At 45.4% G+C, this 26,744-nt stretch overlaps 1 protein-coding gene and 1 long non-coding RNA gene across 9 annotated transcripts in view; one reads left to right on the top strand and one right to left on the bottom strand.

The window, feature by feature from the left end:
- Nucleotides 1–934: 934 nt before the first annotated feature.
- Nucleotides 935–25,942, bottom strand: SMAGP (small cell adhesion glycoprotein). 7 transcript variants are annotated; one of them, XM_086399398.1, is made up of 5 exons: nucleotides 25,802–25,942; nucleotides 24,843–24,914; nucleotides 2,331–2,411; nucleotides 1,459–1,667; nucleotides 935–1,197 (listed from the first exon to the last, which is right to left on the bottom strand). In XM_086399398.1, exons 2-4 carry the CDS (start codon nucleotides 24,874–24,876, stop codon nucleotides 1,489–1,491), a joined length of 294 nt encoding a protein of 97 aa, XP_086255524.1. In that variant the 5' UTR covers nucleotides 24,877–24,914; nucleotides 25,802–25,942; the 3' UTR covers nucleotides 935–1,197; nucleotides 1,459–1,488. The 7 variants fall into 7 exon arrangements, with proteins under 7 accessions (XP_086255524.1, XP_086255525.1, XP_086255522.1 ...); XM_086399399.1 differs by having other exon boundaries at nucleotides 25,807–25,940; XM_086399396.1 differs by lacking the exon at nucleotides 25,802–25,942 and adding an exon at nucleotides 25,595–25,730.
- Nucleotides 25,021–26,744, top strand: part of LOC147371588 (uncharacterized) — a 59,653-nt gene continuing 57,929 nt past the window's right edge. For both annotated transcript variants that reach the window (XR_015163647.1, XR_015163648.1), the window contains exon 1: nucleotides 25,021–25,125. This is a non-coding gene — a long non-coding RNA (uncharacterized LOC147371588). The remainder of the gene's footprint in view (nucleotides 25,126–26,744) is intronic.

Here is a 26,744-nt window from a genome sequence, read left to right as displayed (position 1 = left end):
ACCATTTTTATGAGATCCATTCTAGATTTTTAGATTTTTTTCATTTTATTTCCTAAGCACTTTCAGATTCTTAAAAGCCTATTAGGCCAGAGGAATTCAGAACATAAACTTAGAAATAAGGGAACAATTGAGTCTCCTCATTTGGAGGAGTCTCCTCCTGCCCTTAAGTTTGACTTGAGGAAAATGTTTTTTTAGTTTGACAACTTGTTAAGTTGTAAGTTGAGTGTGATCTTCGGTTTTTCCAAAATTCTGTTTGGAGAAATGCTGAAAACTGGAATATAAGTTGCTAAGATGAATTTCTCAACTCTTAGGTCTTACCTTGGGTGGACTTGAGCTTGAAAAATGAACGCAATATAGTTAAGACCTTGAAGGAGGTTTAGTTTAATTCCAAAGTAAACAATGCATGGAGAGTTAATGATTTCTACCAAAACGCTGTACCTTTTAAATATGCCTCATTTTGAGATGGATGAAATGAGATAGAAAGGGCACTGGTGGGAAAAGTCACAGGTTGTTCCTTGTTCCCTCTGTGTGTACACAGAATGGATCAGGGACATCCTGGCCTTTGCCAGGATGGAGGCTAAACAACTCATCTCCCAGGGTCTATTTCTAATGATCCTCTTCTAGGACAAACTTCCCAGGACCATCTCTGCTGCAAACGTGAGATTGTTCTGGGAACTTCTGAAACTTCCTGGGGCCCCCTTTGCTTGGGAGAGGACACAGGTAAGAGTTGAGTAAGCAAAAAATGGACATGAACTTGAGCAAACTCTGGGCAATAGAGGACAGGGAAGCCTGGCATGCTGCAGTTCATGGGGTCACAAAGGGTCGGACATGATTGAGAGGCTGAACAAAAACGACAGAGCAAACTGTCACAAAAGTTCCAGCAAAGGTAAGTCGAAGTGTAAAGATGGAGATTTTTTTGCACATGAGAATCTGATTTCTGTATCAATAAACAATTTTAATTCCGATAAAAATAGCATATATCTGGATCGTTGGGGGATAAGGAAAGGAAGGGCTCAGATTAAGGGACGTGGCATGTTCATCAGGAGGGAGGTCTCCACAGTTTCCTGGCCCAGCCTTTCCTTGTGCTCTGCCTCTGGGAAGAACTGAGGATACTACTTCCACTTGGCTTGTCACTCGGTGACCAGGTAAGGGACAGAGGAGCATCCAGTGACCCCCAACTCTCTTCTTCCCTTCAACCTGTGAAAAAGTGAAGATGCCTGGGCATGCACTCCAGTGTTGCCAGCCCAGCACCATCTCACTCATCAGTCAGAAGCTGAGTGACAGAGGCCTGGCTAGAGGCGTGAGCAGCTAGCTTTGTGTCCCCGGTCCATGGTGTCGGTGATGCTGGCATTTAGGCCCATGTCCTGGAAGGAGCTCAGGTCTACCCATATCAATCAACGCTTCTCACCGGTTTCAGGTAAAACTTTAACCTAATAAATAGTGTGATAGCACTGGAACCTGGATAAGCTCCTGGGGGCCTGGGAACCATTAGATGAAATATTCTTCCTTTTCTCTGCCCTTGGCTGAGTCATTCTCCATCAGGACAACGGCGCCGGGCTCGCCATCTGCGGGTTCGTAGGTGACGTAGCTGCCTTTGTTCTTGTACAGGTAAAAGAAGATCAAGATCACGACTGAGAGCAGGGTGAGGAAGACCACGGTGATAACAACTTGGAAAGGAGAGGGAAAATGCAGACATGTTTCAGGATTCGGGCGTCTCAGTAACTCACGGGGTCCCCTGCTTTAGACGATTCCCTCACTCGTAACGAGGAGCCTCATGCTGTTAACTAGCGTCTAAGTCCATATTCTCCCACCAAGTCCAACTTCCTCAGCACATGATATCCAGAGTCTCCTTGGGCTTAAGGACTTTTGATTTCTGTCAAAATGAACTCCTGCTCAACTAGTTCCTGATGATTATGATAGAAACGGAAGGAGGGAAACAGGAAATCGCTTATCCCAACAGGAAGAGTTTTTAAATCCATAGCCTCCTGTAGGGGTTTCTGACCCCTCCCATCCTCTCTCACCACTCAACAAACCACACACGTCCTCATCCCTACCCCCACACCCGACTGCAGCATCCATAGGCAGTGCATCTATTTGTGGCCATCTCCCAACCTCTCAATTACTGGCAGTGCCTCTGATGTGAAGCCTCTATGTGTGTAACATAACTTACATGCCAAAGTGAACCCACTAATAGATTTGGTCTCTAGTTTGTGGTGCTGTTCTGTACAGGGAGAATCTTAATCCATCACACTGGTTTCTTGGCTGTCTTTGGAGCAAGAGGGCCCCTGAGCTCAGAAGGCCCCTTGGATTTGACTCAGAGTCTTTGTTACCTGCAATGAGAGCTGTGCTGGCTTCAGCTTCCGGAGACAGGGCCTCAGTGGCCTGTAGAATTGTGGTAGCCATCAGTTCTTCTGGAAAATTTAACAAAGTGGAAAAAGAAATAGGGTGGATTCTTTTGTTCTAAAACACATATTTATCCTTCAATTTCACCACCCCCACTTCTGCCCTATTCAAACTTTCATCATTTAACTCTTATAGGATATCTGTATAGAAAAACCTGGAGAACAAAGGAGAAAACAAACCACCACAATGAACATTTTGATAGATTCCTCTCTGTCTAACATAGTAGTTAAGAGTATGGGCTCTAGAATCTCCTAGTGGTACAGTGGTTAGGACTCTGCATTTGCACTGCTGAGGGCCCGGGGTTTGATCCCTGGTCAGGGAACTAAGATTCTATAAATTGCACTGCCTGGCAAAAAAAGAATACACACATACAAACATATATACATATATACCCGCAAGGTTCAAATCTGAACTCTATCTTTCACTAGCTGTGTCATTTTTGGAAAACTACCTAACCCATCTGTGCATTTGCAAACTGGTGATAACAGTACCTACTTTATAGGGTTGTTGTGACATGTAGTAATTCAATAGGGTATGTTATTGTTAGGAATATACATGTTTACATAAATGAGATCAAATAATGAATGCATATACGTGTATGTGTATTTATATTATAGAGCACATGCATTTCTTTAATGTTCTTACAAACTCTTTGTAAACATTTTGTTTAAATAATGAAACATTTCTCCTTCCCTCATTAAAACCCTTTTCTTCACTTTCAGAGTAGGCCTTGCAATTTCAAAATTTTTGAAATAAGGCCTCTCCTATCCTAAAATATATCCCATACCTCCTCCTGCTATATTGGTCTATCTGTCCTTCAGAGCCTGTAAGTCCCACTTCTAAAAAGTCACTACCCAGGCTTCCGTTTCCATAAGAAGTCAGGAAGCCTTTCAGTTTTCTCCTAGTCAGCATTTTACTGTAGGTGCTCCCCAGGTGGCGCTAGTGCTAAAGAACTCGCCTGCCAATGCAAGAGACTTAAGAGATTGGCTTGATCCCCGGGTTCAAGAAGCAGTGGCTGCGCGGGCGCTGGAGGGCTACTCCACGTTCAAGGTCAGGAGGGGCAGCTGTGAGGAGATACCCCTCGTCCAAGGTAAGGAGCAGCGGCTGCGCTTTGCTGGAGCAGCCATGAAGAGATACCCCACGTCCAAGGTAAGAGAAACCCAAGTAAGACGGTTAGGTGTAGCGAGAGGCATCAGAGGGCAGACACACTGAAACCATAATCACAGAAAACTAGTCAATCTAATCACACAGACCACAGCCTTGTCTAACTCAATGAAACTAAGCCATGCCATGTGGGGCCACCCAAGACGGGCGGGTCATGGTGGAGACGTCTGACAGAATGTGGTCCACTGGAGAAGGGAATGGCAAACCACTTCAGTGTTCTTGCCTTGAGAACCCCATGAACAGTATGAAAAGGCAAAGTGATAGGATACTGAAAGAGGAACTCCCCAGGTCAGTAGGTGCCCAGTATGCTACTGGAGATCAGTGGAGAAATAACTCCAGAAAGAATGAAGGGATGGAGCCAAAGCAAAAACACCACCCAGCTGTGGATGGGACTGGTGATAGAAGCAAGGTCTGATGCTGTAAGGAGCAATATTGCATAGGAACCTGGAATGTCAGGTCCATGAATCAAGGCAAATTGGAAGTGGTCAAACAGGAGATGGCAAGAGTGAACGTCGACATTCTAGGAATCAGCAAACTAAAATGGACTGGAATGGGTGAATTTAACTCAGATGACCATTATATCTACTACTGTGGGCAGGAATCCCTTAGAAGAAATGGAGTAGCCATCATGGTCAACAAAAGAGACCAAAATGTAGTACTTGGATGCAATCTCAAAAATGACAGGATGATCTCTGTTTGTTTCCAAGGCAAACCATTTAATATCACAGTAATCCAAGTCTATGCCCCAACCAGTAATGCTGAAGAAGCTGAAGTTGAACGGTTCTATGAAGACCTCCAAGACCTTTTAGAACTAACACCCAAAAAAGATGTCCTTTTCATTATAGGGGACTGGAATGCAAAAGTAGGAAGTCAAGAAACACCTGGGGTAACAGGCAAATGTGGCCTTAGAATATGGAATGAAGCAAAGGCTAATAGAGTTTTGCCGAGAGAACGCACTGGTCATAGCAAACACCCTCTTCCAACAACACAAGAGAAGACTCTACACATGGACATCACCAGATGGTCAACATCGAAATCAGACTGATTATATTCTTTGCAGCCAAAGATGGAGAAGCTCTATACAGTCAGCAAAAACAAGACCGGGAGCTGACTGTGGCTCAGATCATGAACTCCTTATTGCCAAATTCAGACTTAAATTGAAGAAAGTAGGGAAAAGCACTAGACCATTCAGGTATGACCTAGATCAAATCCCTTATGATTATACAGTGGAAGTGAGAAATAGATTTAAGGGACTAGATCTGATAGATAGAGTGCTTGATGAACTATGGACGAAGGTTCGTGACATTGTACAGAAGACAGGGATCAAGACCAACACCATGGAAAAGAAGTGCAAAAAAGCAAAATAGCTGTCTGAGGAGGCCTTACAAATAGCTGTGAAAAGAGAAGCAAAAAGCAAAAGAGAAAAGGCAAGACATAACCATCTGAATGCAGCAGAGTTCCAAAGAATAGCAAGGAGAGATAAGAAAGCCTTCCTCAGCGATCAATGCAAAGAAATAGAGGAAAAGAACAGAATGGGAAAAACTAGAGATCTCTTCAAGAAAATTAGAGATATCAAGGGAACATTTCATGCAAAGATGGGCTCGATAAAGGACAGAAATAGTATGGACCTAACAGAAGCAGAAGATATTAAGAAGTAGTGGCAAGAATACACAGAACTGTACAAAAAAGATCTTCACGACCCAGATAATCACAATGGTGTAATCACTGACCTAGAGCCAGACATCCTGGAATGTGAAGTCAAGTGGGCCTTAGAAAGCATCACTACGAACAAAGCTAGTGGAGGTGATGGAATTCCAGTTGAGCTATTCCAAATCCTGAAAGATGATGCTGTGAAAGTGCTGCACTCAATATGCCAGCAAATTTGGAAAACTCAGCAGTGGCCACAGGACTGGAAAAGGTCAGTTTTCATTCCAATCCCAAAGAAAGGCAATGCCAAAGAATGCTCAAATCACTGCACAATTGTGCTCATCTCACACGCTAGTAAAGTAATGTTCAAAATTCTCTAAGCCAGGCTTCAGCAATATGTGAACCATGAACTTCCAGATGTTCAAGCTGGTTTTAGAAAAGGCAGAGGAACTAGAGATCAAATTGCCAACATCCGCTGGATCATTGAAAAAGCAAGAGAGTTCCAGGAAAACATCTATTTCTGCTTTATTGACTATGCCAAAGCCTTTGACTGTGTGGATCACAATAAACTGTGGAGAATTCTGAAACAGATGGGAATACCAGACTACCTGACCTGCCTCTTGAGAAACCTATATGCAGGTCAGGAAGCAACAGTTAGAACTGGACATGGAACAACAGACTGGTTCCAAATAGGAAAAGGAGTACATCAAGGCTGTATATTGTCACCCTGCTTATTTAACTTCTATGCAGAGTACATCATGAGAAACGCTGGGCTGGAAGAAGCACGAGCTGGAATCAAGATTGCCAGGAGAAATATCAATAACCTCAGATATGCAGATGACACCACCCTTATGGCAGAAAGTGAAGAAGAACTAAAAAGTCTCTTGATGAAAGTGAAAGAGGAGAGTGAAAAAGTTGGCTTAAAGCTCAGCATTCAGAAAACTAAGATCACGGCATCTGGTCCCATCACTTCATGGGAAATAGATGCGGAAACAGCAGAAACAGTGTCAGACTGTTTCCTTGGACTCCAAAATCACTACAGATGGTGACTGCAGCCATGAAATTAAACGACACTAAGGAAAGTTATGACCAACCTAGATAGCATATCCAAAAGCAGAGACATTACTTTGACAACAAAGTTTCGTCGAGTCAAGGCTATGGTTTTTCCTGTGGTCATGTATGGATGTGAGAGTTGGACTGTGAAGAAAGCTGAGCGCCGAAGAATTGATGCTTTTGAACTGTGGTGTTGGAGAAGACTCTTGAGAGTCCCTTGGACTGCAAGGAGTTCCAACCAGTCCATCCTAAAGGAGATCAGTCCTGGGGGTACTTTGGAAGGAATGATGCTAAAGCTGAAACTCCAGTACTTTGGCAACCTCATGTGAAGAGTTGACTCACTGGAAAAGACTCTGATGCTGGGAGAGATTGGGGGCAGGAGGAGAAGGGGATGACAGAGGATGAGATGGCTGGATGGTATCACCGACTCGATGGACATGAGTCTGAGTGAACTCCGGGAGTTGGTGATGGACAGGGAGGCCTGGTGTGCTGCGATTCATGGGGTCGCAAAGAGTCGGACACAAATGAGCAACTGAACTGAAGTGGGTTGGGAAGATCCTCTGGAGGAGGGCATAGCAACTCACTCCAGTATTCTTGCCTGGAGAATCCCATGGACAGAGGAGCCTCGTGGGCTATAGTCCATGGGGTTGCAAGGAGTCGGACATGACTGAAGTGGCTTAGCACATAGGGGTTTGAAAGGTAACAGTTAAGGAAGTATTACTGGGGACTCCCCTGGTGGTCCAGTGCTTAGGAATCTACCTGCCAATGCAGGAGACACGGGCTTGATCCCTGGTCCCAGAAGATTCCACATGCCCTGGGGCCACTAAGCCTTTGTGCTGTAATTACTGAAGCCCACACGCCTTAGAGCCCGTGCTCCATAAGAGAAGCCACTGCACTGCAACTAGAGAGGAGTCCCCACTTACTGCACCTGGGGCAAGCCTGCACACTGCAGTGCAGACCCACCGCAGCCAAAAGAAATATATAAACGCAGTAAAAAGCAAACAAAAATTCCATTCCTGCTGACAACAGACATTTCTTTCAATGTCTATTTAAAAGGAAAAAAAAAAGGAAACGTTACTGTGGAACAGAGATATCCCAGGGAAAATAGTCTGACTGACCCTGGAAGCACCCATAAGAGGCATCTCAACATGCACTTGATAATAGCTGTTGTGTAGTTGCTATGTTGTGTCTGACTCTTTCCCAACCCATGGACTGCAGCTCACCAGACTCCTCTGTCCATGGAGTTCCCCAAGAATACTGGAGTGGGTTGCCATTTCCTCCTCCAGGGGGTCTTTCTGACCCAGGAATTGAACCTGGGTCTCCTGCATTGGCAGGCTGATTCTTTACTGCTGAGCCACCAGGGAAGCCCAAATAGGAATAGTAGCATTCATTAAGTCTCACCTTCTGCCAGGTATGTGCCAGGTACACTGCTGCTGCTGCTGCTAAGTCGCTTCAGTCGTGTCCGACTCTGTGCGACCCCACAGACGGCAGCCCACCAGGCTCCCCCGTCCCTGGGATTCTCCAGGCAAGAACACTGGAGTGGGTTGCCATTTCCTTCTCCAATGCATGAAAGTGAAAAGTGAAAGTGAAGTTGCTCAGTCGTGTCCGACTCTTAGCGACCTCATGGACTGCAGCCCAACAGGCTCCTCCATTCATGGGATTTTCCAGGCAAGAGTACTGGAGTGGGTTGCCATTGCTGTCTCTGGCCAGGTACACTGGGGGTGAACAAAAGAGACACCATCTACCTTCACGGAGCTCAGCCTCCACCACACCAAGTTCACAGTTAAGAACTGCGATACAGGTGGCAAAGGCAACATGCAGGTGAGCATGTGGCAGAGGGGCTGAGATAGTCTTCTGGCAAGAACAGCCCCCTCAGGAAGCAGGATTTGAGCTGCAAGCTGAAGCTGGGGTAGGAGTTTCCAGGGTGATAGGGGCGCGATATGGAGTACATCCTAGGCAGAGAGAAGAGCCTGCTCAAAGCTCTGAGACGAGAGGACGTGAAGGCCACTGTGACTGGAGCACAGGGAGTGAGCCTGATTCCTATCTTGTCTGACACCTTTGGGATTCCACTCAGGATAGTGGGGAATTCTGCAGATGATCCCAGTTTTAACAGCTGCCATTTGCTAAGTCCCTACTCTGTGCTGGGTACCTCCTACACACAATTATTAATCCTTAGAATACCAGTCATTTCACAGGAGGTGTTTTTATTTGCTAATGCGGACTCCAAAGCTCCAGGGAGAGTTGTGACATGTCCTGTATTACTCATGAAGGAACAGTGGAAGGAGTCACGATCTGAATCCAGGACTACCCCTCTCAAAGCCCAAGCAAGGTTTTTTTTTTTTTAAATACTTTTTTGGCCACACCACACAACATGTGGGATCTTAGTTCCCTGACCAGGGGCCGAACCCACACCCCCTGCATTGGAAGTACAGAGTCTTACCCACTGGACAGCTGGTAAATCCCCCAAGCAAGCTATTTATACTAAACCTTCCTACCACTAGGGAACATCTTTTTTCCAACAGGGAAAAAAAGGAAAAAGTAGCGAAAGATAACTATGAGGTAGCACAAGATTTCCAAAAGTGCAAAGCTTTAAAAGATATGGACAAATACAGGAAAAATAAAACAGAAACAGAGGACCACAACCAAATACAGACTGTTGTGCTACAAAGATTGCTCTTTTAACGTGCACTTGCTCACAGGCGACTGGTGAACAGGGAATGATATCAGAATGATACCTGTCATGCTGGTTCATGTACAACTTCAAGCTTTCTACCACTAAAGAGTGAAAATCGAAAGTGTTGGTTGTTCAGTCGTGTTCGACTCTTTGTAACCCACAGACTGTATGTAGCCTGGTAGGTTCCTCTGTCCATGGGATTCTCTAGGCAAGAATACTGGAGTGGGTTGTCATGGCCTCTTCCAGGGGATCTTCCTGACTCAGGGATCAAACCTGAGTCTCCTGTAGCTCCTGCATTGGCAGGCAGGTTCTTTTCCACTAGTACCATCAACTAAAGAGTACATTTTAGCAATAGAGAAAGACCTTAAGAAACATAAAATTCAGTATAAGTACCTTCCTTGGATGCAGGTATCAGTTGGTTTCCACTTATATTAAGCCATCTGGCGAAGCAATAAATGGAAACGAAGGTGGTAAAAAAATTTTCCCTCTATACAACACATCAGATGAAGGGAGACCCCTATATGAAATTTGCTAAGTTATTAAGCTGCTTCAGTCGTGTCCGACTCTATGCGACCCCATAGACGGCAGCCCACCAGGCTCCCCCGTCCCTGGGATTCTCCAGGCAAGAATACTGGAGTGGGTTACCATTTCCTTCTCCAATGCACGAAAGTGAAAAGTGAAAGTGAAGTCGCTCAGTCGTGTCCGACCCCCAGCGACCCCATGGACTGCAGCCTACCAGGCTCCTCCATCCATGGGATTCTCCAGGCAAGAGCACTGGAGTGGGGTGCCATTGCCATTATTTATCTCTATGCAAAAAACACCAGAAGAAGGCAGATCCTACATCAGATTTTTAATTTTGATGAAAACAGTCTTTCTTGGAAGTGACATCTCTCTGGAACCTACCTCTAATCTAGCTGGAAGCACACTCCCCAGGGCACAGGGGTCTAGGACGGACAAGGATTCGAGGTTCAACTGTTAGCAGAGATTTGACTGCTAATATTTTAATTCAGATTGTTGTTGTAGTTCTAGGGTTCTTGTTACAAAGTTACATAAGTTTTGAGTGTTCTGTCCCAATTCTGTATTTCCTGTAAGCCCATTTCCAGTAACGTGATTTCAGAAGGTGAGTCTTAAAAAAAAATGCACATAAAAGCTAATAGCAGAAACTTAGAGAACTGTATCAGGAAACTGTACACAGCTCCAGCTGGCAAAGGACACTGGAAGGACAATTTTAAAAGTGTTATATTTGGAGCAAAAACAAGGAAATGGGACAAGTCTGCTGTCTGGCACTGAAGCTAAGAGATTGGAGGTAACAGAGAGACTAGAACTCTTTCAGCCCCTTTTGCCTCTGTCTCCTGTCAAAGTGAATGATTTCTGCACTAAAAGAGTAGCAGGAGCCTTGGCGACATGGGGAAGTGAGCTCAAGAGAAGCGAAGCAAAAAGCACCAGGCTAATCTAAAAGGGATTCAGTTAAGTGACAGTCAAGGGCACTGAGAGGGTATGTTAATGGGACAGCTATTGGTGACACAGGAGCTTCTGAGAAAGACAGAGGGGCTAGAAGCCTGAAGGGCCACAGAATGGGGTGGGTTCTATAAACAACTGGTGGAAACTGATATCATTCCCAGCAAAATTCTAGTACAAGTTATAAGGGACTGCTTTGGGGGTCTTGAACTTGAAACCATAAGCATTAAGAGTTAGTGTGAGACCACTAGGAGTAAGCTAGGTCAGACAAGTCACACAGCCTTTTTAGACTGTCCAGAGAATGAGAAATTAAGAAGTTAATTCAATAAGTATTTATGGAGTATATACTTTGGACCAGCCTCTGTTCGATTATAGATTAGTTTGGTTATAGATTAGTGAACACAACAGGCAAAATCTCATGCGTTCATAGTTCCTTAAAAAAATTAAATAGAATTATCACATGATCCAGCAATTCCACTTCTGGGTATTTATCCAAAAGAAATGAAGGCAGGAACTGGGACTGCTTTTTGTACACCAATGTTCACAGCAGCATTATTCACATTAATAACTAAAGAGTGAAACAACTCAAGTGTCCATCAACAGATGAACAGATAAACACAAGATGGCATAATTATATATATACATATGTGTGTGTGTGTATGTGTGTGTGTGTGTTATGTATATGGGCTTCCCTGGCTATGGTTTTTCCAGTAGTCATGTATGGATGTGAGAGTTGGACTGTGAAGAAAGCTGAGCGCTGAAGAATTCATGCTTTTGAACTGTGGTGTTGGAGAAGACTCTTGAGAGTTCCTTGGACTGCAAGGAGATCCAACCAGTCCATTCTAAAGGAGATCAGTCCTGGGTGTTCTTTGGAAGGAATGATGCTAAAGCTGAAACTCCAGTACTTTGGCCACCTCGTGCGAAGAGTTGACTCATTGGAAAAGACCCTGATGCTGGGAGAGATTGGGGGCAGGAGGAGAAGGGGATGACAGAGGATGAGATGGCTGGATGGCATCACCGACTCGATGGACGTGAGTCTGAGTGAACTCCGGGAGTTGGTGATGGACAGGGAGGCCTGGCGTGCTGCAATTCATGGGGTCGCAAAGAGTTGGACACGACTGAGTGATTGAACTGAACTGGTGCCTCAAATGGTAAAGAATCTGCCTACAATGCAAGAGACCTGGGTTTGATCTCTGCATTGGGAAGATCCCCTGGAGAACAGAATGGCTATCCATTCCCATATTCTTGCCTGGAGAATTCCAAGGACAGAGGAGCCTGGTGGGCTACAGTCCATGGAGTTGCAACGAGTCAGACACGACATACACACATACATGTGTATGTGTATACACACACACACAATGGAATATTATGAAGCATTAAAAAGGAAGGATGTTCTGACACATGCTACAACATGAACTTTGAAGACATGCTAACTGAAGTAAGCCAGTCACAAAAGCACAAATATCACATGATTCTACTTATTTGAGGTACCCAGAATAGTCAAATTCATAGATACAGAAAGTGGTTATCAGCAGCTGGGAGGAGAGGAGAATGAGGGGATACTGTTTAACAGGTACCGAGTTTCAGTTTGGGATGACAAGAAAGTTCTAGAGATGGATAATGGTGATGGCTGCAGAACAATGTGAATGTACATAATGCCATTAAACTGTATCCTTTAAAATGGTAAATTTTATGTTGTGTCTAATTTTACCACAATTAAAAAAAAAAACAACCCATTTTGTCATACAATTTACATCCTGATTGGGGGAAGATGGACCATGAACAGATAAAGAAGTAAAGGTTGTACCACATTAGACTTTGGTTAGTGCTATGTAGAAAATAAAAGCAGGAAAGGGAATCAGGAGTTGGATTGTGAATGGGGTGGCCAGGGAGGTGACTTGAGTAAAATAAACACCTATAGAAGGTGAGGGGGGAATTCCCTGGCAGTCCAGAGTTTTCACTGCTGAGGGTGCAGGTTCAATCCCTGGTCAGGGAACCAAGATCCCACAGGCTGCATGGTGTACCGAAAAAAAACCACAACTGAGATTTCCCCATGGTCTAGTGCCTGGGAGTCCACCTGCCAATGCAGGGGACATGGGTTCAATCCCTGGTCTGGGAGGATTCCACATGCCTTGGGACAACTCCACAACTACTGACCCCATGCTCTACAGCCTGTGCTCTGCAACAAGAGGAGCCACCACAATGAGAAGCCCAAGAACCCCAACTAAAGAGCAGCACCCGCTCACTGCGACTAGAGAAAGCCCAAGCAAAGCAACGAAGACCTAGGACAACCATAAATAAATTAAAAAACTGGAATCTGGGAAGGAAGTCTGGACTAGAGATTTTAAAAGTCAGCACAGGGCTTCCTTGGTGGCTTAGTAGTAAAGAATCTGCCTGCCAATGCAGGAGATACAGGTTCGATCCCTGGCCCGGAAAAATCCCGCATGCTGCAGAAAACAACTCAGAGTCTGTGCTCTAGAGCCCAGGAGTCACAACTACTAAAGCCTGCATACCCTCGAGCCCATGCTCTGCAACAAGAGAAGCCACCACAACAAGAAGCCCCAGCACTGCAGCCAAGAGTAGTGCCCACTCGGCACGACGAGAGAAAAGCTGTCACAGCAGCAAAACCCAGCATAGCCATGAAGAAATAATTTATAAAAAAAAAATAAAAAGCCAGCATATTTACAAACATGAGACTGAATGAGATCACCAGGAGAGTAAGTACAGACAAAGAGGACCACGGACTGAGCCCAGGGAGGGTTAGGAGGCTGAGGAGTAGCAGCCAGACAGACCAAGCAGAAGGACTACCAGGATTTGCCATGCAGAGGTCATGAGGAACTTTGACAAGAGAAGTTTGGTGAAGTGCTGAGTATAAATCCCAGGTTTAAAGTGGGTTCAGGAAAAAAAGAGAAGGCAACCTAAATGTCACCTGACAGATGAATGGATCAGAAGACGTGGTGCGCGTGCACATGCGCGCGCACACACACACACACACACACATACACACAGTGGGATATCACTCAGCCATAAAAAGAATGAAATAATGCCATTTGCAGCAACACGGATGGACCTAGAGATTGTCACACTAAGTAAGCCAGACAAAGACAAACATGATATGATATTGCTTATTGTAGAATCTAAAAAAAATAAATGAACTTATTTATAAAACAGAAATAAACCCAGACACAGAAAACAAATTTATGGTCACCAAAGGGGAAAGGGGGAAATTAGGAGCTTGGGATTAACACATACATGGTGCTGCTGTTGCTGCTGCTAAGTCGCTTCAGTTGTGTCCGACTCTGTGCGACCCCATAGATGGCAGCCCACCAGGCTCCCCCGTCCCTGGGATTCTCCAGGCAAGAACACTGGAGTGGGTAGCCATTTCCTTCTCCAATGCATGAAAGTGAAAAGTGAAAGTGAAGTTGCTCAGTCATATCTGACTCTTAGTGACCTCATGGACTGCAGCCCACCAGGCTCCTCCGTCCATGAGTACTGGAGTGGGGTGCCATTGCCTTCTCCAACATATACATGCTACTATCTATAAAATAATTAACCAACAAGGACCTACTGTATAACACAGGGAACTATATTCAATATTTTTTAATAACCTATAAGGGAAAAGAACCTGAAAAAGGATACATAAGTATCTACTGAATAAATAAATCATTGAATCACTTTGCTGTACACCTGAAACTAACACAATGTGTAAGTCAATAATTACAATTACACTTTAGTAAAAAAGAAAAAAAGAGAAGGAAAGGCACTGATGACAGTATATAAACTCTTGTTTTTTGCAAAGGTGAGCAGGGAAATAGAGCTATAGCTGGAGGGGGGAAGAGAGTTCAAGTTTTTCTTTCTTTTTTTTTTTTAATTTTTTTATTTTTTTGAGTTCAAGTTTTTCGTTTTTGCTTTTTGGATGGGAGAAATGACAGTATGTTTATGTATGGATACGAATGACTCAGATGAGAGGGAACAATTGACGGCTGGAGCCACGTCCTTGAAGGGATGGGATCCAGTGCACAGATGGAGGAACTGGCTGCAGACAGCAGAGATCACTCGTGATTAATGTGCACGTGGGCACAGAGGCGGGTAGTATGTAGATGGGGGCAGGGGAGCCTCCGGTAGTTCTGAGAACTCTAATTTGCTCCAGAAAATAGAAGGTCATGTCATCAACTTAAGAGTAAGGATGGGGAGGGGGTGGGTTAGGGGAGTTGAAGGTGCTGCCTGAATAGCTAGCGTCTCATCCGAGAACACATGATTGAGTGTTTATAATATCTCTGTGGACTAACACAGCCTGGCTTTATTGAGGACTAAGTGGAGTAGTAATTGGCCATCAAGGAATGGAGTGATGCCAGTCTAAACAGAGCTTCTTCCGCTGGGACTTGACCTTAGTTCTTTTTGAATTGATATTATTATGACAGACCATGCCAGGGCCAAATTAAGGCCTTTATGTAATTCAAAATAAAAATGTTAAATCACAAGATAGATATAACAAAGTCCAATAATACATTTTCCCCTTATGGTAACAACTCTTTTTTGAGTTGTTACAACTAGCTTTTTGGCTAGTGTTTTAAAAATAGTGAGGGGGACTTCCCTGGTGGGCCAGTGGCTGGGACTCCACGCTCCCAATGCAGGGGGCCTGGGTTTGATCCTTGGTCAGGGAACTAGATCCCACATGCCGCAACTAAGACCCAGCACAGCTAAATAAATAAAAATAAATATTTTAAAAATACACATAAATGAGGGAACTCCCTGGTAGTTCAGTGGCTAGGACTCTGTGCTCTTGCTGCTGAGGGCCCAGGAGCAATCCCTGCTCAGGGAATTAAGAGCCCACAAGTCGGGGAGCACGGCCCCCCAAAAAGTAAATATCAAATTCTTTGCAAGAGCTTTTGTTTTGGTGTTCTGCCTTATTGGTGCCTTCCACACAGGCCTAGTGTGGAAGGGTTTAGTGTCCTTCAGGTAAATACAGAGCCCAGTAGACCCAGGGAAGTTTTGGCAAATTTGTGAAAGACACAGTCAGAGGAGCCACTGATAAGTTGATAAACAGAGATTAAAAATGACTGGAGAAATGGGCCAGATTTAACAAGATGAGAATTCAACAGACTCCTTGCTCTTAGGTCCAGGAAATCAACTACTCACAAATAAAGCAGGGGGAAGCCACAGCTTAGTGGCAGCACCTATAAAAGACTTAGCAGTGGGATCAGTAGAAACTCACTGACGCTGGAAGCACAGACCTCAAAGCAGTGAAAGCGACAGGGAGGTGGTAGGATTTCGGACGCCTTTTAGTTTCTTCTATATCTTTTCCTTTATCTTTCAAATTTCTTACAATGATAATGACTTTTATAATCCTAAAATATTAAAAACTTGCTCTTATTTTCAGTTCAGTTAAGTCACTCAGTCGTGTCCGACTCTTTGCGACCCCATGAACTGCAGCATGTCAGGCCTCCCTGTCCATCACCAACTCCCGGAGTTCACCCAAACCCATGTCCATTGTGACGGTGATGCCATCCAACCATCTCATCCTCTGTCGTCCCCTTCTCCTCCTGCCCTCAATCTTTCCCAGCATCAGAGTCTTTTCCAATGAGTCAGCTCTCCGCATCAGGTGGCCAAAGTATTGGCGTTTCAGCTTCAACATCAGTCCCTCCAATGAACACCCAGGACTGATCTCCTTTAGGATGGAGTGGTTGGATCTCCTTGCAGTCCAAGGGACTCTCAAGAGTCTTCTCCAACACCACAGTTCAAAAGCATCAATTCTTCTCTGCTCAGCTTTCTTTATAGTCCATCTCTTGCATCCATACATGACTACTGGAAAAACCATAGCCTTGACTAGACCGTCCTTTGTTGGCAAAGTAAGGTCTCTGCTTTTTAATATGCTATCTAGGTTGGTCATAACTTTCCTTCCAAGGAGCAAGCATCTTTTAATTTCATGGCTGTGATCACCATCTGCAATGATTTTGGAGCCCAGAAAAATAAAGTCAGCCACTGTTTTCCCATCTATTTGCCATGAATTGATAGGATCGGATGCCATGATCTTTGTTTTCTGAATGTTGAGCTTTAAGCCAACTTTTTCACTCTCCACTTTCACTTTCATCAAGAGGCTCTTGAGTTCTTCTTCACTTTCTGCCATAAGGGTGGTGTCATCTGCATATCTGAGGTTATTGATATTTCTCCCAGCAATCTTGATTCCAGCCTGTGCTTCTTCCAGCCCAGCGTTTCTCATGTACTCTGCATAGAAGTTAAATAAGCAGGGTGACAATATACAGCCTGGACGCACTCCTTTTCCTATTTGGAACCAGTCTGTTGTTCCATGTCCAGTTCTAACTGTTGCTTCCTGACCTGAATATAGGTTTCTCAAAAGGCAGGTCAGGTGGTCTGGTATTCCCATCTCTTTCAGAAGTTTCCACAGTTTATTGTGATCCACACAGTCAAAGGCTTTGGCATAGTCAATAAAGCAGAAATAGATGTTTTTCTGAAACTCTCTTGCTTTTTTGATGATCCAGAGGGTGTTGGCAATTTGCACCATGAATATAAATATGGCCTCTAATAATGGTATCAGCAGTGCAGTCCCACTCTGTGCCACTCCTAGGCTGCTGAGTTGAGTCTGGGTGTTTTTGAGTTGAGCAGGCAACACATTGAATGGCTTGGAAACCATATCAGATAAGGAAAGCTTGCAAGAGAAAGCTCAGAGTGAAAACCCGGTCAGGAAGCAAGGACTAGGACTTGAGTGCTGTCTTCGAATACATCAACTTGTACAAGAGGACTACTGGCAGAAACTAATGGGAGATGGGTGTCTCCCCCAGAGAATGAAGGGCAAAGCGGGACAGATGCTCCATGGGGAACAGGAAAGAGAATTCCAGCTCAGAAAGGGTAGCTGAACTAGCTGACCCTCCAAGACTTTTCTCAGTCTTAATGTTAGAATTTTTGAAAATATGAAGTCTTTTATCAGAATTCTCTTCAAATTCAAATCTTCAAACTGGTGACATCTCAGTGAAATCTGTAGTTTGTTAACAGTATCGTGCCAGTGTTAATTTTTTGGTCTTCACAAATGTACTGTGGTTCTCCATATCGATGGCAAATGTACCGAATGACATTTGAGGTAACTAGAGGGTACTGTTTCTGTCCTTTATCCAGCCCATCTTTGCATGAAATGATCCCTTGGTATCTCTAATTTTCTTGAAGAGATCTCTAGTCTTTCCCATTCTGTTGTTTTCCTCTATTTCTTTGCATTGATCACTGAGGAAGGTTTTCTTATCTCTTCTTGCTATTCTTTGGAACTCTGCATTCAGATGCTTATGTCTTTCCTTTTCTCTTTTGCTTTTCGCTTCTCTTCTTTTCACAGCTATTTGTAAGGCCTTCCCAGATATCCACTTTGTCTCCTGCACAATGTCACGAATCTCCATCCATAGTTCATCAGGCACTCTGTCTATCAGATCTAGTCCCTTAAATCTATTTCTCACTTCCACTGTATAATTATAGGGGATTTGATTTAGGTCATACCTGAATGGTCTAGTGGTTTTCCCCACTTTCTTCAATTTAAGTCTGAATTTGGCAATAAGGAGTTCATGGTCTGAGCCACAGTCAGCTCCTGGTCTTGTTTTTGCTGACTGTATAGAGCTTCTCCATCTTTGGCTGCAAAGAATATAATCAATCTGATTTCGGTGTTCACCATCTGGTGATGTCCATGTGTAGAGTCTTCTCTTGTGTTGTTGGAAGAGGGTGTTTGTTATGACCAGTGCGTTCTCTCGGCAAAACTCTATTAGCCTTTGCCCTGCTTCATTCTGTATTCCAAGGCCACATTTGCCTGTTACCCCAGGTGTTTCTTGACTTCCTTCCTACTTTTGCATTCCAGTCCAGAATATAAATTGCATTATATATTCCCTATAATGAAAAGGACATCTTTTTTGGGTGTTAGTTCTAAAAGGTCTTGGAGGTCTTCATAGAACCATTCAACTTCAGCTTCTTCAGCGCCACTGGTTGGGGCATAGACTTGGATTACTGTGATACTGAATGGTTTGCCTTGGAAACGAAGAGATCATTCTGTTGTTTTTGAGATGGCATCCAAGTACTGCATTTTGGACTCTTTTGTTGACCATGATGGCTACTCCATTTCTTCTAAGGGATTCCTGCCCACAGTAGTAGATATAATGGTCATCTGAGTTAAATTCACCCATTCTAGTCCATTTTAGTTTGCTGATTCCTAGAATGTCGACGTTCACTCTTGCCATCTCCTGTTTGACCACTTCCAATTTGCCTTGATTCATGGACCTGACATTCCAGGTTCCTATGCAATATTGCTCTTTACAGCATCAGATCTTGTTTCTATCACCAGTCCCACCCACAACTGGGTGTTGTTTTTGCTTTGGCTCCATCCCTTCATTCTTTCTGGAGTTATTTCTCCACTGATCTCCAGTAGCATACTGGGCACCTACCGACCTGGGGAGTTCCTCTTTCAGTATCCTATCATTTTGCCTTTTCATACTGTTCATGGGGCTCTCAAGGCAAGAATACTGAAGTGGTTTGCCATTCCCTTCTCCAGTGGACCACATTCTGTCAGACTTCTTCCACCATGACCCGCCCATCTTGGGTGGCCCCACATGGCATGGCTTAGTTTCATTGAGTTAGACAAGGCTGTGGTCCATGTAATTAGATTGACTAGGGCAAGGAGATCCAACCAGTCCATTCTAAAGGAGAGCAGTCCTGGGTGTTCTTTGGAAGGACTGATGCTAAAACTGAAACTCCAATATTTTGGCCACCTCATGCGAAGAGTTGACTCATTGGAAAAGACTCTGATGCTGGGAGGGATTGGGGGCCGGAAGAGAAGGGGGTGACAGGATGAGATGGCTGGATGGCATCACTGACTCGATGGACGTGAGTCTGAGTGAACTCCAGGAGTTGGTGATGCACAGGGAGGCCTGGCGTGCTGCGATTCATGGGGTCGCAAAGAGTCGGACACGACTGAGCGACTGAACTGAACTGAACTGAAAGGGTACTGTACTCATTTTTCAACTTTTCTATAAACTTAACATTATTCCAAAATAAAATGTCTATTAAAAAGACTGGGTATACGTTTGTGTATATAACTGGTTCACTTTACTGTACAGCAGAAACAAACACAACATTGTAAATCAACTATACTTCAATTAAAAAAAGAAATCAGGGTCTTGCCTGGTGGTTCAGTGGTTAAAACTTTTGAGCTTCCACTACATGGGGCAGAGGTTGGATCCCTTGTGAGGGAACTAAGATTCTACACATCATGTGGTATCAGATCAGATCAGATCAGTCGCTCAGTCATGTCCGACTCTTTGCGACCCCATGAATCGCAGCACGCCAGGCCTCCCTGTCCATCACCAACTCCCGGAGTAGCCAAAAAAAAAAAACAAAACAAGAAGAAGAATATGAGCTCAACTCTATGCAGTAGAATTTTTCTCAGACTATGGTCACAGGATGTTCGAGTGAATGAGCTGGGGCCTTTGGGCCGACACAAGATTTGAACCCGTGTCTCTTATGCCTCCTGCATGGGCAGTCGGGTTGTTTACCACTAGGGCTACTTGGGAAGTCCAAGTATCACAATGGTAATCTATATTTGTGACTTAGAGCTCACAAAACATAGGCTATTTTATCTCCACTCCAAGAATGTGATGTAACTAGGGTTGGTGTTATCACTACGTACAAGCCAAAAAACTGAGGCAGCTCAGCAAGCTTCATCCACCAGCCCCCCGTCACTCAGCGGTTGGCTGGGCCAGGCTACAAATTTGTCTCCTCACTTTAAGGTTCTCTCCAAAGTCTGGAACCATCCCTGTTCACTCCAGCCTGAACAGTTTGTTGAACTGTCCACTGGGTTTGGTTCTCAGAGCTTGACTGCAGGATGGAAAGGGTGTTCACTGAAGCACCGTTTGCAAGAGTGACACATATCTGAACATCTATCAGCAGAGGAATGATTGAATAAATGACAGGCCATTCATTCTGGAAATAGTACACAGTTGTTAAAAAGAATGTGGTAGAGCTGCAATTACTGGAACAGAATATATGGTTAGACAAAAAAAGCACGTTGCTAGGGCAGTATGTGTAATATGATTACATGTTTGTAAAGAAAAAGTAAGTTAAAATAAAACTATAAACACACACACATATATACACACACAGAGAGAGAAGTCTAGAAGGTTATTCCCTGAGGGGGATGTAATAGCTTTGTAATGAAAAAAACAACAATGAAATAAACTAAGTTCAGGAAACCTGGCATTAAGTGGAAGGAATGGTTTACTTCCATGATCTCCTTTTCTTATCCCATTTCTCTCCTGTCTCCTCTTCCAAACAAAGGAATAAGAATGCTTCTTTGTTCCTTCCCTTCTTAGACATGGAAAGACTGTAGCACTGATTTTCTTTAAGGAGGGAGGCCTGGGGCTGAGGACCACAAGATTTGAGATTTGAGGCTAACCCAAATCCTAACCTACAGTAAATGAACTTCAAGATCTATTTGGCTCACCTACCCTTTTTTTTTTGTTGTTAATGTTAACCTAGATACTGGTTGGTTTCTTTGTAGCCCTTGTTCCTGGGCTAAATCTCTTATCACTGAGACATCAGATCCTTTGCCACCTGAGTCTGCCAACCTACTTATTTGCTCTAGCCCTGCCCAGCACAGGGCGGCTCCCTGAGTTCTCCTTTCCATGGGAACCCACCCTGAAATTCTGCTTCCTTTCTTCTTCCTTCTTTTTCATGTGCCCCGGCCATGAGGTGGAGTGGCTGAGAGCAGCACACTATGATGGAAAGAATACAGGCTTTAGAATAAATCAGACTTGGCACACTATCCTGCCTCTGCCATTATCAGTCAGAGAAAGCAATGGCACCCCACTCCAGTACTCTTGCCTGGAAAATCCCATGGACGGGGGAGCCTGGTTTGCAGTCCATGGGGTCGCTAGGAGTCGGACACAACTGAGTGACTTCACGTTCACTTTTCACTTTCATGCATTGGAGAAGGAAATGGCAATCCACTCCAGTGTTCTTGCCTGGAGAATCCCAGGGACAGGGGAGCCTGGTGGGTTGCCATCTCTGGGGTCGCACGGAATCGGACACAACTGAAGCTACTTAGCAGCAGCAGCCATTATCAGTTGCTTAACCTTGGGAGAGTTTCTTAACCTCTGAACATTTAACTTCTCTGAACCTCAGTTTTTGCTTCTTTAAAATAAGAATGAAACATTCTCACAGGACTTTCCTGATGGTCCAGTGGTTGAGAATCTGCCTGCCAATGCAGGGGACACAGGATTGATCCCTAGTCTGGGAAGATCCCACATGCCTCAGGGCTACTAAGTCCGTGCGCCACAGTTAATGAAGCCCATGCACACTAGAGCCCATGCTCTGCAACAAGAGAAGTCATCGCAAAGAGAAGCCTGTGCATGGCAACAAAGAGTGGCACCCACTTGCTGCAACTAGAGAAAGCCTGTGCACAGCAATGAGCACCCAGTGTAGCCAAAAATAAATAAATAAATAAAGTTTTAATAAGTGCTCATAGGATTGTGATGAAGAATAACCATGATGAAAACCCCTGAGCGTCTAATCTAGAGTGAGGACAACCTAGTGTGACTAGGTGGCAAGGGATTGGGCTTTACTTGGTGGGGTGGGCAGAGCCCACAATGCCAAGTTCCACTCTACTTTCCTTCCAAGAGGGCAACTTATGTACTATGTACAACAGGCAACGTGCTAGGATCCACAATACTTCTAGGGGCCCATGAAAATGTTTTTTAATGATCTTAATTTCTTTTAAATCAGAAGAAAAAATTGATGAATGTTTATGTCTAGGACATTGTAATATTGTTATATCAATCAATTAATTATAAATATAATCATTAGTGATTGTATTATATTGATATTATATTCTTCCTTACAGCAACACAGTTGTAAAATACAATTTTTAATATATTACCTTTTTCAAATGGAGGAATGGGCCCACAAAGGCACACGTGCTAAGGGCCCATGAAAGTTACAATGTGGCCCTTACTTTTAACCCTCTTAAAGTCCTCCTTGGGGAGGACTTTACAGATTGACTGAGGAAAATGGATGTGAGAGGGCATAGGTAGGGAGGTGGGGAAGAGACATGCAAGGCCCTCAATGATCACATTCTTCCCAGTGCAAGCTCTCACCCTGTGGAATTTTTTCCATTTCTGTCCTAGGAACTTTATTAATACATTTGCTTGGACTCATTGGGTAGGGGACCATATGGTATGTTCTAAAATACCACTCTACTCAAGTCATTTGGTGGGTCAAAATTGTAAATATACAACTCAACAACAAAAAAACCAGACAATTAAAAAATGGGCAAGGACTTGAACAGACATTTCTCCAAAGAAGATATACAGATGCCAATAAACACATGAAAAGAGGTTCAACACCACTAGTCATTAGGGAAATGTAAATCAAAACCACAGTGAGATACCATTCACACCCATTCGGATAGCCACTATCAAAAATCAAAAAATAACAAGTGTTGTAGAGATGTAGAGAAATTGGAACCCTAAGCATTGCTGGTAAGAATGTAAAGTGTACAGCTGGGAAACAGTATGACAGGTCTTCAAAAAATTAAACAGAATTACCACACATTTTTGCAATTCTACTTCTGGGTATAAATCCAAAAGAATTGAAAGCAGGGACTCAAAGAGATATTTGTAAAACCATGTTCACAGCAGCAGTATTCACAACAGCCAAGCAAGCCAAGTATCTACTGATGAATGAATGAATAAAAAAAATGATGTACTTATATACATATATATGTATATAATATTACTCAGCCTTAAAAAGGAAGGAAATTCTGACACATGCTACAAAATGGATGTGCCTCGGAAATGTTATGCTAACTGAAATAAGCCAGACACAAAAGGACAAATTTTGTATGATTCCACTTACACTAGGTACTTAGTCAAATACAAACAGATCAAAAGTATAATGGTGGAGGCCAGGGGCTGTGGGGCACGTAGAATGAACAGTTATTATTTAATAGATACAGAAGTTCAGTTCGGGAAGGAGAAAAATTCTGGAGATGGATGGTGGTGATAACTGCAGAGCAACGTGAATGTCAATCAATACTTAACAGCACTGAACAACATGCCAAAAAATAATCAAAATGGTAACATTTATATTATGTTTATCTTATCACCAACTTAAAAAAAAAAAACAGGAATGTATATAGTTCTCCTTTTGCCCAAGTTCTAATTCCTTAGCTGCCAGCCAAGCGTCACTTCTCTTCCCTACAGGCAGGTATACTCTGGAGGCCCTGTCTTCTCCCTCAGGATACCCTCCAGGGTAAGCACAGGCTCTGCAGCTCACAAGAGGTGGCACTGCCTTTGTCCGGAATCCCTGCTGCACCCCTCTTGGCCTGTATAAACCTCACCCATCCTTCAAGCGTTAGTGCTTCATCCCCTTCCCCACTCATGAAGCCTGTACTGACTAATCTAGCTGGTTACCCATTTCTGCCTTTTCTTATCTCTCAGCAGACAACTAAAGATCTGCATTGTGTTCATCACCAGTCATACAGGACAGCGCCTTCAACTTCCCCTGGGGTTCTCACTCACTTGTTTCCGCAACAGAAAAGCAGAGAATGTCTATCCTAATGACAGATGAGACCGTATATGAAAACAAAAGTATACAGACTAACCAAGGTTTCATTCTTCCCTCATCCCAATTAACATGCAATGAAAACAAGCTTAGTTTGTCCAGCTAAGTTTGTTTATGAAATGAAAGGCAGGACTCCATTCTCAATGTGAAGCAGAAGAAGGGATACTAGCCTGAGGAACAAGGGTTAACAATAGTTTCAGGAACAAGGGGGTTTTGATGCTGGAGTGAATCATCAGAGGAGTGGAATTAGAAAGCAGGCTGAGGGACTTCCCTGGCAGTCCTGTGGTTAAGAATCTGCGCCTCCACTGTAGGGGGCCAGGTTCAGTCCCTGGTGAGGGAACTAAGACGCCACACGGCAGAGATTTGGGGAATCCCACACAACCAGGGCCCGGGGGAAAAAACAAGCAGAATCCCTTCCCAGGAATAGACGGACTTTTCTTACAAGCACCCAGTAATAATAACCCATGTTTTTGAGTGTTTACTAGATACCAGACACTGTGTTCAGTGTTTTACATGGATTATCTCATTTCACCCTCACAGATAATCTCCTAAGGTACTATTTCCCCCATTTTACAAATGAGGAGACTGGCGCTAAGAAGGTAGATAATTCACTCAAGGTCACAAAGCTCTAAGTGGTACCAGGAATGGGCCCAGGTCCATGAAACTCGATTCAAACTGTACTGAAGCGTGCAGTCAGGTTGCCTTTGGCTTCCTCCCGGGTTCTGTGGTGTCAGGCAGGTGGAGAGTGGCGGAAGAGTCTTCCCTTTTGGGCTGAGGCCTCAGGGAATTCCGGAACTGGGCTGGGGGTGAGGGACTTGAACTGGGAGAGGCGCTCACCTACCTGCTGGAGGAGGCGTGGTTGGAAAGCTAGTCATCGCGGTAGGTGATCGGGCACCGGTAGGGAGGTGCGGGTCTGTAGGAAAAGGGACAGAGCCCAGCATGAGGTGGGTGGGCCCGTGCCTGGGGCTGAAAACGACCGGAAATCCCAAGAAAGCCTCTGGTGCCAGGTTTTCCTGAATCCCTTCGCCTCCCCCCACCCACCCTTTCCCCTTTAAGCGTCTATCCCGAGATCCCTTCACTGGGTCACCACGTTTACCTAGGAGGTTTATCAAGGCCTGAGAAAGGTAGGTAGAGTCTGCAAATTAGCAACGGACCCGGGCTCGCCCAGGCGCGGTAATAGGTTCCCCCCCTACCACCGGCTCTCCCCCAGCCCGCGAGTTGGGGGAGCCGTCCACTAGGTGTCAGGAGAGCGCAGGGAGGGCAGGCCCCCGGCCCAGGCTCGGTGGCGGCGCGGGGGCAGGGACCCGGCCCCGCTGGGGGAGCCAGGAGCAGGGAACCGGATGGAGGGTCCTCAATCGTCCGCCGGCCCGTCCGAGACGGCCGGTTGTCGGGGCCCGGCTCGCCGCCCCCCAGCGCCCCTCGGTTGTCCGCTGCGCCGTCCGCGCGGTCTACCGACCCCCGCTGGCCGGGCCCCTGGGCCCGCCCCCCACTTGGCCCTGCCGAGACTGGGACACCCTGGGGCCCTCGCCGCGTCCACGATCGTCGGGGCTCGCGGCCCCCGCCCCGGCCCGACTCCGCCCCGGCCCCCTTTACCGCGCCAGGCAGGGCTTGCTGCGCTCCGAGGGCGGCCCGTCCCGGGCACCGGTTCCGAGCCGCCGCGACGGGAGGCTCCAGCAGAGGCCCAAGTTCGGCAGCTCTGGGTTTCAGTTCCTCCGCGGCCGCGGTGGCTGCGGTGTGAGTGTGGGCGCCCGGCGCGCCCGGCCCTCCCGCCCTGCGCAGTCCCCTCCCCTGCGTGCTCACCTTACCAGTCGGACGGGCGGCGGGGACGGGCGGACGCCGCGCGTCCCTCTCAACTCGACGGGGGCGGGCACCGCAGGCAACGCGGGGACCCGCCGGGGACTCGGAGCTGAGGAAGCGCGCAGGGACGGGCAGAGTTAGCTGCCGAGGCCGGCGGGAGTAGGGGTGGGGGTGGGGTGGGGGCGGCCGACTGGGTGGGACAGGAAAAGAGGAGAGAAACCGCCCTCTGCAGGTTCCCTCTGCCCGCCGGGCCGCCTCTTGCTCCCCCGGGAGGAAAGGCTGCTTTTCCTTCTCCGATTGTCACTTTACTCTCCATCCGGAGCCGCTTCCTCCCCCGCCTCGAGGCTTCAGAGGGCACGGGATCTGATGAGCCCCGGGTTAGTGCGATCCATCCGCTTTCCCCGCCACCGACATTATTTGAATTTTCAGCAAATGAAAAGTTACATTTCACTTGAGTTTGCATGTCATTTACGTAAATAGGCCTGTGTGCAGAAGCTTGGAACCTTAAGCTAACGTAGTGGGCACACCTCGGGCCGGGGAGCATGGGGGTGCGGTGGGGAGAGGAAAGATGCCCGAATTCTTCTGAAGAGATGTGGTACAGAGGTTAAGAGACTCGTGGACTTGGGACTCAAACAGTCCCAGCTCCGCTGCTTCTTAGCCGTGTGACTTTGGGCAGATTAGTTAACATGTCTAAAATCTGATCCCTCATCCCTGAAATGGGGGACTGAAAAATCATGCCCTTTCAGTGTGGTTCTAGCACCTGGGAAACACCTCCATTTGAGACTAATTAATGCCAGACTTTAGTTACCTCTTGACTCACTTCTTTGTGGCAGGAAATGTTCCCAATTAGTGAGCTCGATGAGTAAGGCTGTAATGTCAGTGTTAACACAGGCTCTGGAATCTGCCCTGCCGTTTGATCTTGGACAGTTCTGTTTCATTTCTCTTA

The sequence above is a fragment of the Bos grunniens genome, chromosome 5 (genome assembly GCF_055505025.1).
Source record: "Bos grunniens cultivar Pamir isolate PY7600 chromosome 5, Bosgru_T2T1.0, whole genome shotgun sequence".
Lineage (NCBI taxonomy): Eukaryota > Metazoa > Chordata > Mammalia > Artiodactyla > Bovidae > Bos > Bos grunniens.
Note: the sequence above shows the minus strand (reverse complement) of the source record. Positions and strands in the feature narration are given on the sequence as shown.

Coding starts and splice junctions, on each gene's coding strand:
- SMAGP (XM_086399395.1), bottom strand. CDS start 24,876: ATGACTAGCTTTCCAACCACGCCTCCTCCAGCAG. Junction 2,412..24,842: donor AACCACGCCTCCTCCAGCAG/GTAGGTGAGCGC, acceptor TAAATTTTCCAG/AAGAACTGATGGCTACCACA. Junction 1,668..2,330: donor CAGCACAGCTCTCATTGCAG/GTAACAAAGACT, acceptor CTCCTTTCCAAG/TTGTTATCACCGTGGTCTTC.